Source organism: Vidua macroura, chromosome 3, assembly GCF_024509145.1.
Source record: "Vidua macroura isolate BioBank_ID:100142 chromosome 3, ASM2450914v1, whole genome shotgun sequence".
In the NCBI taxonomy this organism is placed as follows: Eukaryota; Metazoa; Chordata; class Aves; order Passeriformes; family Viduidae; genus Vidua; species Vidua macroura.
This window is the reverse complement of record NC_071573.1, coordinates 42,416,829-42,433,679: the sequence shown is the minus strand read 5'-3', so window position 1 is coordinate 42,433,679 and position 16,851 is coordinate 42,416,829. Positions and strand designations below refer to the sequence as shown.

At 37.9% G+C, this 16,851-nt stretch overlaps 1 protein-coding gene across 2 annotated transcripts in view; it reads left to right on the top strand.

Annotated features, from left to right (window-relative positions):
• DISC1 (DISC1 scaffold protein) overlaps positions 1-16,851 on the top strand; it is a 211,521-nt gene that overhangs the window by 175,848 nt on the left and 18,822 nt on the right. Inside the window, exons 11-12 of one of the 2 annotated variants that reach the window (XR_008436078.1) lie at positions 11,954-12,197; positions 15,527-15,602. Coding sequence is in view for 1 of the 2 variants with exons in the window: in XM_053972179.1 (XP_053828154.1) it covers positions 11,954-12,197 (244 nt within the window). In the remaining variant the exon portion in view is untranslated. The remainder of the gene's footprint in view (positions 1-11,953; positions 12,198-15,526; positions 15,603-16,851) is intronic. The other variant, XM_053972179.1, reaches the window with a different exon arrangement.

Here is a 16,851-nt window from a genome sequence, read left to right as displayed (position 1 = left end):
ATGACCCTACTGTTTGATAAAAAGTAGCAGAGAAAGCTCTGTTGTTTTTAGCTGTTCTCAGCATTGAAATGAGATCTTTTTAGGGAAAAAAAAAAAAAAGAAAAAAAAAAAAAAAAAAAAAAAAAAAAAAAGAAAAAAAGAAAAAAAGAAAGAAAAGGTCAGATTTGAGGCCGGTTTCCAGTGCCTCAGAGCTTTAGAAAAAGCAAAGCACATGGTTGAACAGCCTTTACTAACTCCCTGTCCAAATCAATTCAGGTTTTATCCAAGGCTTTTTCCAAGTTACTGAATTAACATCAGTAGTTAGTGTGCAGCATTGTCAAAGACAAGGTGACAGGGGATTTTGCTGCTTATTCATGGAAAATCTTGCCCTTCTTTCCTCTAGGCTCTTTGTCTTCCATTCATTTTGTTCTTAGCATAGCAAAAAATGTCAGAGGGCAAGGCATCTCTCCTTCTAAAAACATAAAGTATTTCCTTTGCTTGAAAATGAAATATGATGAAAGTTCACAGCCTCTCTAGCTGGTTAGCAATTATGTATTTTGTTAGGATTTTGTTTTACTCTGTATGCCCTTTTCTTATGCTGCATTGTTCTGGTGCGGGTCAGTGGTGCCTGCAAAGCTGCAGTTCACCACTTTGCTGAAATTCATTAGTGACACAGTCTCATAGTTTAACCCCAGGCAGCAGCCAAGTCACACACAGCCCCTCACTCACTCCTCCAGCAGTGGGATCAGGGAGAGAACAGGGAAGGTAGAAGTGAGAAAACTCATAGGTTGAGATAAAGACAGTTTAATGGGGAAAGTGAAAGCTGCACCCACAAGTAAATCAAAACAAGGAATTAATTCACCATTTCCCATGGGCAGGCGGGTGTTCAGCCATTCCCAGGAGAGCAGGGCCCTCTCACACAGAGCAATTACCTGGGAAGAGAAATGCCATCAATCCAAACATGCCCCACTTCCTCCTTCTTCCCCCACTTACATATACAGCATGATTGTTATATGGTCTGGAATATCCCTTTTGTCAGCCTGGGTCACTTGTCCCAGCTGTGTCTTCTCCCACCTTCCCTGCACCCCTAACTTCCTTGCCAGTGTGGCAGTACCAAAAGCAGAAAAGGACTTGGCTCTGCGTAAGCCTTGCTCAGCAATAACAAAAACATCTCGATATTATCAACCCTGTGCTCAGCACAAACCCAGAACACAGCCTCATACCAGCCACTGTGAAGAAAATTACCTCAGCTAAAACCAGCACACACAGGAGTCCTCTCTGCTGCAAACTCTTGCCTCATTAAGAGTAAGTAATTCTATATCACTTTGCTGCTTTGGTGTGCTGAGATTTCCCTGTTTTGGAGCAAAAGTAAAATTTTTCTTATCTTTTTCCCTAATCTATTGTGCTCTTCTTGCTTGAATTATATGAATTTTATTAAGAGTTTAAAATTCATATTAATATTTTTTGTTTGTTAATTAGGGATCCTTTTCAATGTGGAGAGGATCCCATTTTATGGTGGTGAATGTCTATCATGACTGACAGCAGTCATAGATCCTCTCTCTTCCCCAAGAGTAGGTTCTTGGCTTTTTGACCTGGAAGCCTGTAAAATTTCTCTTGAAGATATTGGTCCTAATGTATGTTTGCATTAATGAAGGGAAGATCGATACAATGAGCTTTGGTGGTTTGTTTTTAATAGTTTTCCATTTCCTATGCAAAAATGCTTTGGCTATGACATAATATTTTTTATAACAGCTCCAGTGTGCTTCACAAAAATTGTTCAGCCACTGACCTCATCCTAGAATTTTCAGAGAGAGTTTGAAAATGAGATCCAAGATCAACAATATGAGGATGTATTTGCAGTGTGATGTGGCTGCTGAGGAGTTAAATTTGGGCACTCTGTCAGCCTAAAGGGCAGTATTTTTATCATTCCCTTCAAATAACAAGGAAAACATGCAGCAGAATATAGTAGTGTTAGGTGAGAGGCAGTCTGAAAACTAGGGACTGAGTTTGAGAAATTGATAAAAAATATCCCTTTACACAGAGGACTGTTTCCAGTAATTTTATGGGATTTTTCCCAGTCTTACTGAGAAAAATAACTGTAAACTCTTCAAAGTGCTTCTCTTTGCCCTTCAGCATCACCTGTGCCTTGCCCAGCTCTGCCCTGCTGTTGACTTCTCTGTGAGCTGATTTCATGCAAACCGCAACCCATCTTAGCTGTGAAGATATGACTGTGAGGGGAGGGAGGGATACCAAAGCTGTTTGTCACCTCTGGGTCCGTGGCATTAAGCTTTTGCTCTCTTACCAGGTGCTCTTGGTGGCTACATCTAAGTGAATACATGTAGTCAAAAACAGCTGCTCCCTTCTGAACTTGGCAAGCGAAGTGTTGGGAGGTGGATGTGTATTTTCCTTACTGCTACTGTTTTCTAATGCATCCCTGAAGACAAGATTTGAAAACAGTTTGTGCAATTACAGAGGCTTTGTCATCTGTCTCAAGTGGGATTGTCATCAACAGTAGTAATGGGTATAGAGCAGTCAAGGAAGATGAGGATGGATGCCTGACATCATCTGCCTGCTGTCCAGCAGTGCTGCTAAATCCTTCTGTTCTGTCTTTGGATGATACTTTGCACGAAGCCCTGGCTGGCCAGTTAGATAGAAACAATGATAATTAAACAAGTAGAAGATAAAGTATTGCCATCTGCATAGCAAAATGCAAGGAGTATGAAGATGTAGGATAACGATTTTGCATGCAGCTGGGACAGTCTTTCCTACTAGCATTTGGAAGTTTTCAAATTTGTTTCAAAGTTTCCCAGTTTGCTACTGGGGGTGTACTTAGAATAGCCCAGCAATTCTAAGTGTTCTGTCAGCAGCAGTTGCAGGGTTTTTGTACCTAGCAGGGGCCAGCCAGGGAGGATATGCAGACCCTGCCCTTTTGTCTCTTGCTCTTTTTGATCCAGAACAGGATTTGGCTCCTGAACCTCTATGACTCTGCAATTACAGCAGGTCATATGGTGCCCTTGGATGTTTTCAGAGGAACTCTGTAAGCACGTGGCTATTGACATCAGTATTTGGCCAACACACTCGTTTTTCTAGGTGTGTCTTCCTGGTTACAAAAGCTGAATTTCAAGGTACATTCCTACATGATGACAATATATCATCTCTCCCAGTTGAATCTCTTCTAAAAGGTTATTTCTTTTCCCTGTTTTTTAATCATTATATATGCTTAATTCCTGTTTGGTCAGTGGTACACAGGATGATTCATATCCCCAAATTCCCTTGACAATGAAAGTCTAAATCTCTCATGCTTTCAGAGAAATATGTATATTTTAAACTGTTTTATATCGGAGAACAGAGGTGAATAAAAATGACAGGAGAATTGTGATTTCCTTCTATGTGCTTCTTAGCACTGTGGTCAGAGAATGTAATAAGCAATAAGAGATCAGGCTCATTATTCTAATTGTTTTGAAATAAGAACACGTTCTTCCCTTGGTATAAATAGCCATTGCTGCTATTGCAGCAGTGTGGATTTGTGGCAGCTGAGAATGTGGCCTCAGTGCAAACGCTGTGCTTTCTTCCTGCAGCATACTTTTAGATACAAATGTGTTCTCTTGGATTAGAACTGGTTGTGACTTCGAAAGCCACTGAATTACTTCTGTTTTAGAGGAGATCACTAAAATGCTTTGTGGGGTTCAAGCTCAAGAAAGTATTGAGGCCTTTGTAGGAGCTGAGCTGAACAGAGCTTAGATGGATATGTAGATACTGAGATGCATGTTTTTCAAAATTGGGGCCTAGTTCATGCCTCTCCTTTAAACCTAATTTGGGATCAAGTATTAAATAGTGCAGAAAAAAAATCTCATTCCAGCAATTCCTATCCAGCCAAAATTAATGACATTGTGGGGCTTTGCTGTTATTGCAAGAGCCAAAGGCAAGCAGGATACAGACTGAATTATCAGTTAGTGCCAAACTGGAGGGTGTTTTACCAGATTATGAATAAGGTGAATGATAAACTAGGCTTGAGAAGCTGACTTTATGTGAACTGCTGAATAAGAAGAATTCCCTGGTAGCTTTCTTCTCATCTATCAAAGTTAAGTTTTATAGTCTTAGAATAGATTATTTGTAATAGATGTTTCAGTGGAGGTAAGGGCAGAGGACCATTTATATTTTTAAAGAGAAATAAATAGCCCTGAAAGCAGGTAGTAAATTTTTTACATTATAGATTGTTTAATATATTAAAAATAAACTGCAAAGTAAATATATGGACAAAGTTGAATTATAAATGCTCTCAACAAGATGCCTTCCTTCTTCCCTTGTAAATTACTGAATTTCCTGCATCCAGCATGTTGGTCCCATTCCTGCATCCACCCCGTGTTAAGAATTAAAGTGAAAACCATCAGCTGCAGCAGTCTATCATTTTGTGTTTCCAGTGGTGATAATTTAAGTATAACACAGTGACACTGAATATTGGTAAAAAGATGACAGCCCATGATTAAAGTTCTGCACCAGGTAAAATAAATGGCTGGAGCATTGAAGACAAAATGATGGAAGTATTGTTTGATATTGTGTGGTATCTTGTTTTTTAATAACACTAATCAAATGTCTATTGATGGTTTTAAGCACTAGATCTATTGTTTTTAACAGGCCTTTTGGGAAAGAAAACCCAGACACATAGTATGTACATTTCACATAAAATACAAGGTGGTAGTTCTGTCCTAAAGTTGCCATATCAGGTTAGGTTTTTTTTAGAAAATATGTCAATTCTTAGCAGACTGGTTTTAGATTTCACTGTTTATCTTTCAGTATCCTCTATGCACTAGTTTTACTGAGTGGAAAAATAGTGGATAATGAGTGTAGTTGATAAGCCTAATTTTTTAAACCACATTTGGCAGAAAACATTGGCAGCTATTTATTCTTTTTTTTGCTTACTGAGATTACTGTGAGGGGTCATGTATTTTTACATGAATATTATTTCTTATTTGTTGCTATTAGCTTCTTTCTCTGAAAAATTCTGCATGGAAAGGAATTTTTAAAGCAATATGAAAGCAGTTCAAGTTTATAGCTTTTGTGAGGTCTGAGAAAATTCCTTAGAAATCTTAGAATCCATCATAATAGAATATTTACCGTTTTTTCTTAATTATGCAATTTATAGAATTGGTGGTCTAGCCTCATTATGAATATATAAAAAGTGTCTTTGTCTAAAGACACTACCTGGAGCTAACCCAAGTAATAGAGTGGCAGCGTTACCTTCTAGGTAACAGACAAGAGAGAGGGAGAAAATAGAAACAGGGAAGAACAGGGTTAAGTTTTTTAACTGAAGGGAGTATAAAGACCTGTAAGGGTTGTCCCTGCTCCCAGACTCACAGAAATACACTGTTCCTGGAGTGGAAGTTCAGATACGGGCAAGCAGAGATGTGAAAGAAGCAAGGAGCAAGCAACAGGCAGCAGCTGTCTGAAGAAGGCTGTGCAGTGTTTGAGTGGTTGCCTTCCAGCATGGCATTTTTCCTTTCAACATAGTGTTACACTTCTGTTCCATTTTCTAAGGGTTTTTTATACTCAGCGTAGAGTGTCTCCAGTGTTAAATATCTCAGACGAGAAGGTGTCTGAATGTATTTGGGGTTCTCCACTAGGACTTGTCTGAAATTTGTGAACAAGGAGGGAGTTGAACTGTTGCTCTTCTTTTTGCTTACCAAGCCAAGAAGTGAGATCTCCTAATCCCAACACAATTTAAGACTCCTGTGGGTGTTCCATAGCAGTATTGCAGAGGTTAGATCACTCAACAAGGACACAGGATATCTGGCTTCAGGTACGCTGTCTACTGCACCTCCAGATTTACTCTGTCCTGAGAAGATGTGGGTATCATAGCCACCACATTAAGGGCTGGTTTGGAGGCTCTGCTCACCTCTTCCCTCAAATCTGCTCCTTCCTGCGCAGCTCAGGAACAGCCTGGCTCCTGGGATGCTGTAGAAAGCAGAACCCTTGCCAACACCCATTCTTCAGCTGCAAGAAAGTGATGTCCACACCTCTGTGCTGCACTGTCATGTCCTGTCTGGGTGCACAGGATGTCTTTTGAATAGGATTGATGTGCAGAGAACTTGACTGTGGCTCTAAAGTGTAGATATTAGAAATGTCATCCCAGAGCAAAATTTTCAGGTATTGAAGATGTAAAAGTCTAAAAGTTAGATGGGGATTGTGAGGATTGCTTTCTTGGGCTTCTGTGGTTCTGGTCCAGAATATTCTCTAGTGGGTGAAACATCACATTTAAAGAGGGAGATCTAATTGCTGTTTTGTAGATATTATTGTATTTTTATAAAGGAGAGGGCAAGGTCAGAGAAGCAAGTTGCTGTTGCTTGTGCCAGGAAAAGTACTACCAGCTTCAGACTTTGCCTGGGAGTTTTAGCTAGTCTCCAAGGTAGAGAAGGTTGTTATCTGACAATATGTGGAGTGTCCATCTGGGAGTGAGATTTGTTTTCACATGAAAAAATGTGGCAGAAGTGCTGAGCAGCAAACAAGTGTTATCAGTGAGCTTTAAAATAAGGGAGTAGAAAGGATGTTTCCCACACTGGGAGACAACCACATGATTGGAACCATATGAAGTCATTTCATGAGATTTTTGGCTCCTGAGGAGAGTGGGGAAGAGAGACACAATGTAAGGAATTGAATTGTGAAATTGAGGTTATGCTGAAGGCATTTATAGGATTAGGGAGACTTGCAAGAAGGGAAGGATAAAAGAGTTTTGATTTCAGATGTTTAGGGAAGGTGACTTTCTAGTGTGCAGGCCAAGAGGAAACAAAAGTTTTGCTGTTTGGGCAGAGTCCACATTTTCTTTGTAGTTTCTCCCTTATCAGTCTGCTGTTGCATACCAGTCAGGTGGGGAAAACAGGATTATGTGCCTCCTTCCCCCTGGAGCCTCATGTGAGTCACTGATTGGCACATTGTAGTCCTTGCTTTGTTCCACAGGCTCCTGTCGGCATCTTAAAATATAACAGCCAAGGTTAAAGAACAAGAATTGACCAGGCTGGAAACTTTTTTTTTTTTTCTTAATTAAGAAGAGAAGTAAAGCATATTTCTGGAGTAGTAAATACTTGTTAAATATAAGAAGAGTTATTAATGCATGACTGTGAATTTATTTGTTGAATCAATTAAAAAGGTGAGGCTCTGCTAAGAGTGAAGCAAGACCATTGCCTTTTATCCTCGAAGTGTCATTAGAAGATGCTTTATTTTGCTTGCCTCCTTTGTTCACTGCATGGCTATTGCCTTCAGAAAAGGAAAAAAAAGTCATAGCTAAATGTTGAGTGAGAAGAACTCATTCCTCCCTTGTGGTGCAAAATATAAATAGAAGCAAGTGACCAAAATAAAAAAAAACTTTCCCTAGTTTGTACAATAGTTCAATAAAGAATGGGGATATTGAACAAAGTCTTTTGATTCACAGTGCCATTTTATGCAAGCCTCAAAAGTTTCCAATCATTTTAATTGTCATAATGAAAATCCCTGTTGTTTGTGCCAGACTATTTTTGTTGCATTTTGCTTGCTTTTTTTTTGTCTGAGAAAACTGCTTTTTTGGGTCAGTGAATGCAGAGTTAAAATATGTGCCAGGTACTGGGAGAAGATAGGAACATGGTTTCCTGAATCTATACCTTAATGTGGCTTACCCATTAGAAGGAAGTCATTTAGAATATCTCTTCTTAATGATGGTTGATCTCCCTTCCTAAGTTACCTTTTGATCATGCCATTTCTGAATAGTTGTCTTACTGTGTAACCTTTTAGCTTCAGTCTCACTCTCTTGGCTTTCAGTGTGAGGGTTCTTCCAGGGATAAGCAACATCATCTTATCAACACATAGTGTTGACCTCAGGGTGTCATGAACCACTTGTAACAATTCACTCACCAAGGGGCATTCCTGAAAACTGTAGATGAATTAGATTTTAGAAGCAGTGACATCTTCCTGTGTTGATTCCAATATGCTTTTGAGGAGGTTTTGCAGAACTTTGTTTTGATTTGGTTTTGTGTTTTGTTTTTTTTTTTTTTTTAATAGAGTTTAATATAAAATCTTTTTACTATTTTTACACAGGCATGTTTTCATTTATACTACAATGTTCAGGAACTGAATGTGCCTTTTATATGTATGCAGAGCCCTCAATAAAGAAAAGTCATGTTCTTGTAGTTCCAGTTAGCTCTATAAATAGCTTTAGAATAATGCTGTGCTGAGAGCCATAGAGAGCTCCCATAGATACCTCCCAGAATCTCGTCAAAAGGCAGAGGAGCAATGTTCTTTGGAGCTCAAAAGAGAGAGAACCCTTGCTGGTTATGTCTCTTGACATGAATTTCACCCAACATCACAAGTAGAGGGGATATATCCTCTAGTTTCCTTTTACCCTTTTACCCTGGTCATGTTTCCTATTAAACTGCTTGAGCCTTAGTAAAGGCAACTGCAATTACAGTGTCAATTGCCACTTTATGAAGAGAACTCAAGGATAAGCCTCTGTGTTCCACATCCATTTCCTCCTGCCCATAAACAGCCCGGTTTCTCTGACAGCTCTTTCATCATCATCAACTTGATTTAATGCAGAATTCTGTCTGCTGTGTCGTTTTGTTTTGCTGTGGATGTCTCAGCCATTCTTCAAGTCAGGTTAGGTCTGCTCTTGTAGATTCTTTCTGCACAGTATCCTTGAGGTAAAACCTGTCCCTGCTATCCATGCAGCTAAAAAATTACTCATGTAAAGTCTTGCATCTCACTTACTTCACCATCAGTTTCCCTGGCCATGACTTGACAAAAGTAGTCTTGCCCTACTCTCATTCATTCAAAATGAGCACTTCTGTCTTTTTTTTCCATTTCACTTTGTTTTTCTCCTTTGACTCCTTCTGTTCTGTCTCATCAAGACTTAACCACTAGCTTCCAGTCAGGGCTGCTCAGAGTCTTTAACTCCCTATTCAGTATTTTTTTTTCCTTAATACAAAAAGACTGACTTTGCTCTGTAGATGTTAAACCACATTGGCATAAATCACTTGCCCCTTGTATTCTTGAACTAGCATCTCTTACCTTTCTTACATGATTCCTTTGGGAATGGGTGGAGATCTTAGGTATCTAATGACGTTTTATTGTCCTCCCACAAATCCTTAAAATGCTCATTTACTGTGATGCCTCAGTGTTCTTGGCACCACTTAGATTAATTAGTTACTCCTGTAACTAATTAAACTGCTGTACAGTAACTAACGTGCCATGTCCAGTCTACTATGTTTCTTTGAACATCCTCATCTGTATCCTAGCTCTTGCTGATTGTTTGAAGTAGAAAAGTTGCTTTGAGAAAAAGGCCATCATTCTAATGTGTTTGGTGTTTGTACAAAGCCTGGCACTCTGACTCTTGGCACTTCAGAATCAGCAGGTGATTAAGGTATGCTTTGTGTCGCTGGGTCTATGTAAATGGTTGATGGATTGTGATTTGTTGTGGATTCCAGCAGATTGTTTCAGACACCTTCATTAAACTTGCCACATATGCCACTTTGATAGTAATATACAGGCAGGCATATAACACCTAGAGGTGTTAATACATCATTAAATATTTATAAGTATAGGAATAATGTAAAATCTCATCCAGACTCAATCCATCATTTTGAAACACTTCATACCTGAAAAAATCTCACTGTGTTCTGTACATTCACCCATGGAGGCTTCATGGAGACTGCAAATGCACTTTTAGTGTGGATTGAAAATTAATAAAACAAACTCTGAAATTCAATTTAGTTTAATTTTTAACACCTGATGTAAAAGCTGAAGTTTTTTGCATGCTGGACACAAAATAATTGTTAATAATCATTTGGAATTTGTCTCTGTGTTAGCTTTTTGCAGCTTTAAAGTAATTTTCATTCCAAAAGTGTGTTTGAAAAATGCTTCACGGTGCTGATTTCCAAAATACAGACTAAAAGGTGGAGCCTTGATATGTTGAGCTTAGATCTGTTCAAAGTATCCAAGTGTACGTGCATTCTCTGATTTTGGTTGAAAAGTTCAACATAACATCTTAACATTTTAATTCAAGTTGTAGCAGAGTTTTACAAATGCCATGATAAACCAGTGATCGCCTTCAAATAAAAGCCATCTGTTAGCAGTAGATTTAGTAATTGCTGATTACTAAAATGCATTTGAAACTTAGACACAGACAAAACCACATTGACCAATGTGCTGAGTCAGGGCCAAATAACAGCAGCCCAGGCACCATTATGCTGTGCTGTTATACATGCTGTTCATCTTCCCCACTGTGAAATCCTGTATGCGTCACCATCTCTGCCCTAATTTTGTCAATAAAGCTCTTAATTAAATTAAATAGCCAAAACAAGTTATCCTTTAAAAATTCTGATTTAGCTCTCTAGAGTGGTTTTTTTAGCCTTTAATAATAAGCTATATATAGATGCAAACAAACATTTTCAAAAAGCAAGTAAATGGGCTTATGTATGTCTGCAGGAAAATGTTTTGACTGTGTAACTATGATAATGTGATTGACAAGTAGAGAAACAGCAGGGAAACAGCAGGGATTATTTTATTTTTCTGGCTTGGTAAGTGAAATGCTACCTGGATGGAACACAGACGTGTAATCCAGTGAAGCATTTTTCCCTTTCTGATTAGTGATACTTTGAACTCCTTGGGGGAGACCAATTTGCGGACCCCTTGCTGCCTTCAATAAACATATATACTGACTCTTAAGCACAAATCAAATAGCTCAGCTTCTGAAGCCTGATTTTGCTTTCAGTCTCAGTATATTGCTGTGTGATTTTTACAGCTTGGCATCTTGTAGAATTTATGGAGTTAAAAACATACTTGTGTTAGTTTAATGAACTCATTGTGAGAAGTGCAGCTTCTTTTTCCTTTGTTTGGGATAAAAGATAAGCTGGTATTTAATTTAGTCAGAAAAGTTAAAATCAAATGCTTATTTTTCTTCTTTTAAGTCACTTATCATTTCTCACAATATAGTATTTATATAATAAATCATATAATTTGAAAAAGAATAGTGGAAAAAATATTGCAGTTATTAGCAATGAAATCTGTCTGGAAGTGTGTATTGCCAAGGGAATAGTTACTTCTCAGTCTCATCCCAGGCTCTGCCACTGATCTACTATAATTTAACAAGCAAGCTACTCATTTGGTTCCTTAGAGACAACATGCATTAAATGGAGATGTGACCACATCACTTACAAACAGTGTGATGTTAGTATTCAGTTCTCAAAATCTATCTACACTCAGAATTCCCATTTATTTCAGGTGGAAATAACTTGCGGATGGATCTCAGGAGCAATGTACATGTTTGAGAGATGACTAATGCATTAAAAGTTTATAGAGGCTTTGTATTTTGAATTCTGTTTTTGTTTTGGTGGCATAACAAAGTAGAAGGAAACCAAAGCACATTAGTAAGAGGTAATGACAACACTCAAAAGTATAAGACTGAAAATTTCAAAGGGAGACTATTGTGGTTTAGTCTAATATGATTCACCAGTGCTGAAGTAGTCACATTTTAGTCTAATAAGAAATCTAGTGTAATTATTTTCCAAAAATTAGACCTGATTTATTGAAGTAAGAAGTCTGATTGTTCACACATGATCTTCTACATCAAATTCAGGAAAGCCACAGAGGTGCAGGATGACAGGCCTGTGTATCTGATATTGTGAAGGAAGCCCTGGTTATGAGGGCAAGGCCCCTGAACCTGTGTCTGAAGAACAGAAGGAAGCCTCATGTAGCCAGGGTTTGCTGTACAGTTGGAAACAACATCTTAACCCAAGGAGGTTTTTCTATCATCCACTTTGTAATAGGGCAATAATTTTGCTGCTTTTCAGTTTGATACAGAAATGTTATCTCTGTGAGAGTATTTGAGGTACTGTTAGGGATTTTGGTTGTTTTTACTTTTCTGCCTATAATAAACAATTACTGCAAGTGTTACTTGAAATATCAACTATTCTCCCTGATCTGCAGTTTTATTTTCTTTTGGCTTTTATTTCAGCTGTGGGAGCCAGCTGCTCCAAAGAGTGTGGGAAGCTGACTTGGAGGCCTGTCAGCTGTTGATCCGAGGGCTTCAGCTGAAAGAAACCAGTTGCTGTGTTTTTGAGGAAGAAGAGAACCAAATGGATGAGGTGGAGATGCCTGCTGATGCCCCACCTGATTCTGAAAAAAGAAAAGAAGGTCACTTTCTAAAGGGCACAGAGTGGGGTGCTGTTTCCTGCCCCAAACACAGGGAGCTGAAAGAGGTATCTGTAATACTCTGCAGCAGCATTTCAAGGGATACTGCTGGTTTTCCTTCTGAGAGGAGGAGTTGAATCTTTGTGATGGGTCAGCAGGGCAGGTTAAGTATGAACTTAACATCTGGCTTTCAACCTGGGACATGGATAAAATAGCTTATCAGCTTCTCAGAAGTCCCTCAACCCTTTTCCCTTTTACCATCAGTCTTTTTAAAATGCAGAAATTATTCAGACAATAAATACAGAATGTACATCAGGATTTAAAGGAAAAACTGTTAAGTATTTAACCAAAATTATCAGCTGTTCCTCATCTCACCAATGAGTTTCATTCTGAGTTGGTTCTACTGACTTGTTAGCCTGGATCATTGTTAGCTGACATGGAGAGAGAGGTAGTTTTCCTCCCTTAGTGAAATGGTCAAAGACTTCTGAGCTAATAGATGCTAATAGGCTTACAGCATCCAACAATTATTAAAAGGAGGGAAAAAATCATGAAGCTTAGAAGATTTGACAAATTTGTTTCGTGTTTTCATGTTTTGATCTGGAATGCTATCCCTGCTTGAAAAATCAACCATTATCTAATAGTCTTTTAAGTGCACTGCCTATGTCATCAAGCTGTTAAAAAAGCTTCATCACCCAACAGCACCACTGTGACAAAAAGACCCTCCAACAGTAGTTGTTAGTTTTATTATCATGGAATTAAGTTGAAGAATTTTAAATTATGCTTAATTGCATCTGATGTTAAGAGCCATTGAACTGTGCATTGCTCTGAAATCTGATGCCTAATTTTGCATTTATACTGGCTGAGTTTTAGTAAAAAGCAGACCCATACCTGACTGTAAAATCTCTTGTTAGTAAAATTCTGGTTTTATATTGGGCTTCAGTAGTTCTTGCAGTCTTTTCCCAAGGCAAATGGTTTACAGACTGGTTTCACATAGAGAACATTTTTATTAGAAATGGTCAGCTTGGCTTTGATTCCACCCCCATCACTGCCTTACCATATTTTTTATGAGTCTGCTGAAATAATATGAGGAGTTCTGTTGGTTGTGGAAAGCTGTGCTCCTCTTTCAAAAGTGCTTAGAGCCCCTGGAGTGTTTGGGATTTTGTGACTATTTCTGTAGCACTCCTGATATTTGTGCTATAGATTATCACCTCTTTCACCCCTGCAAGCCCAGATTGTTTCTCTAGAAATCAACCTTGCTATCCAAGAATGGCAGCTGGGCAGCTGAAGTGAGGTGACCTCTGGTTGTGGAGAGATGTGTGGGACTTGAGGGATGGTTCCCCATATCTTGAATGGAAGAGGAAACTACATTTGCAGTGACAGGCAGTATCTAAACGTTTGGAGAAGAGCCGTAACAGATTATTCCCTGACCTCTCTTAGTAGTTCATCAGAAGGCAGAATATAAAAGCAAACAAAAAAACCTGACACAAATCATGCTAACTTCTGGTTTTGAACATGTTGAAGTGCAAGAAAATATTTATTTGTTAATGGACTTGAAAAACAAACCACTTCTGAAGCATTTGAATGCTCTGTTATATGGTAGTGAATTTTTATTTAAAAATAATTCAATATTTGTGGCAAAAAAAAAAGGTGGTTCATAGTCTCTCAATTTAGCCATTTATATGACTTCCATGGAAAAACTTATTCTTTGCCATTAGCAGGGAACCTTTTCATAGCCATTCATCAGCAAGTGAGGATACCTAGTAGAAAAGAATGCATTTGTCAAAATACATGGTTTCATATTATTTAACAAGGCTGTGGTGTCCCTGCGAGAGGGATAGCTTGCTGTGGTTGCCATGTTTCTGGAATGACTATTCTGTTCAACTGTGTCACAACCTCTGTTCCCCCTCAAGGAATTTCTGGAGAGCACCATTAGCCACTGAAGCAGAAGGAAAGAGTCGTGTTCTTTGTACTTAGAGATTACTGAATTAATTACTTCAAGACAATATATGAAAGGCTGATAATAACATATGTGCATATATGCCTTGGAAAGTACATTACATCCCCAGGTGATTGATTTACTTTACAGTGGAATTCTATAAATTAAGCTCTCCAGTTATTTATTGTGTCATATAGATCTAAGCACTAGTTCCAGGTAAATATTGGTTTTGTTGATGTGTACTATAAATAGTTTTCTTGCATATAACTGTATCTTACTCTATAGGTTTCCTTTGAAAGCAAGATCAAGTAAGTAAGAAACATAACAATAATAAGAAAAGAAAAATAGATGAAAGAGCCCTTCTCATAGATCCTCAAATAGTGCTTTGCAGAGGAGCCATTTATCATTTCTAATTAAATATCCTCACTAAATCTTAAAATATGACATGTTCTGGTATAAAAATATGTACAGTATAAATTCTTTGAAAGTTTGTTATTTTACTATCATGTGAGCACAGGTTTATTAACTGTCAACAGTTATTTTATAGTTTTCATAACTGTGTTTTTTAAGACACTGCTGATTTTTTTCCACAGTTTTTATGTGGTAGACTGGCATCCCAAAATAATTCAGTAAATCAGGCTTCCTTTATAATACTGACTGTTAACTAAGGATGAAAATCAGATGCATTGGCAGCTCAGCTTGTTGAAATGTCATTAATGATGTCTTGGTGAAAACTAAATAAAGTGGGGTCAGCAAGAATCATCCTGTGAATCACTCTGAGTTACTTAAATAAGATGTGCTTCTCTCAATTGAAGATAACTCATTAGGCTATAGCATTAGAAAAACACTGGAGCAAAGTTGAAGGCAATATTGCTACCCTCCGTCATGTGGAAGTCAGCTTGTCTAATGTATTTGATGAAGATTCTTGAATTCTCATATAAGTGTGTACTTTCCAGCTGGTAGCTGTGTTGATGGAATTAGGGTGTCACATCATTTCAGTTGTAGTTTGACTTCTTGTGACTATTTGGGCTTGATTTTCTTCTAAGTCTATGAAGAATTTAAGGTGGCTTTTAGTTTTCTTCCCACAAATGTTCCATGCTTTTAAACTGAGGGAGGTGGAAATTGCAATGATCATTACTACATGGTTAGATGTATATCTGGGTGATTTCTAAAATATACAGCACCATTTCATTTCTCTTCAGACATTAATGCTTGCTTCTTCCACTCCTTATAATATCTTGCTTTATTTTTTTGCTCCTTGATAATTGTAAACAAACACTTTCATAAAAAGCTTTTAAAAACAGCAAAACCACCAGTGATCACTAATAAACTGAGAGATTTGTGTGTGCTGGAACCTCCCTAACAGCAAGTAACCTGATGAACATGGCTATGTGTGCACCTGCAGGCTTGAGTTCCTGACCTGTCCTTTTTTCTTCTTCTGCTCTCTGGCATGCTGTGCAGTGCTCCCTCTTAATCACTATGAAGGAAAGAAACACCTACTAGATTTCAAGAAAATTGAGGTGAATAAAGTTACAAGGTAAAATCCAAAATTCAGTAGTTTTATGTTCTGTAAGTCTGCATTTTTGGTAGTTGTCCCATTAGAATTGTAGTTAATTTCTCACTTTTTCATCGCAAAGGAAGTAGAGAACAGGGATAAGGATAAGGTCAGCTGTCTTTTTCCTTTTCTCTGCATACTTCAGTTTGGCCATCTGGGATGATATTTTGGGATTCGTTGAAGATCACTCTGGTGTTTGGAAAATGATCTATAATTGTAAAGCCTTCGTGTGATTAAATTTTTAAAAGTTACTGAGGTCTAAGTGATATCAAATGGACCATCACAAAAAATAATGTGGTGTCTGCCATTAAAAAAAAGTTATCACAGAACATGATAGAACATTTTTCAGAATTTAGTGATGACAAGCACCAAGAAAGCCTTTGTGAGCAGACTGTAACTGATTACTGTGCATTAGGATAGCCTTTGGTTCAGGAGGCAAATGTGTAATGTGTAAAGAACAAAGCCGTTTGAAAGCTAAATAAACTGTGCATTCATTTGAGCTTTAATTAAATGCTGTATTTGTGGAGCTTAGAAAATAATTTGGAAATTTAAAATTTAATCTTAGTTTTAAATGTCAGTATGAAGCATTAGTGAAAGTCAGCATTTGTGTGTTTCTTGTATTGATCCAAGCTAAAAAAGGATCTCAGTGGCAGGAGGCAACTGGCTTTTACACAATGGTCAGATCCTCACTGTACGGCCACGTGTGGAGCTGTGCAGCATGGTGCCCCTCAGCTGCATCTGAGACTGGGGTGGAGTTCTGCTGGTAAAAATGCTGGCTCTTTAGCTGTTGTAGCACCTCAGTAAGCTTAATGCTTACATGTAATTTAGCAGTAAAAATACATCAGAAAATTAACGTTATAGGCAAGAGAAATTTCAACCTTTTTTTCAGATTGATTGCTGAAAAAAGTATCCAGTAGCAATTATGATTTTATGGCAGATTAATGATTTTGCACTTTTATTATTTGTATCTATATATGTGTGTGTGTGCAGTATCCCTATCTCAGTTTATTATCAACAACAATGTTATGTGTGATTAGTATTAATGATTTCCCAGTGATTCTAACATCAAATGGCTTTGCTCCTCAGCCAGTCAATGAAACATTGGCTAATTTCTTATAGACTTCAGAGATGAAGGAAATTTTGAAGGAAGAACTGACTATAGTATTTGATACCAATAGGAAACATTGATTGGGTCTCTCATTTCTCCTGCCCAAGGTTTACAGGGTTTGTA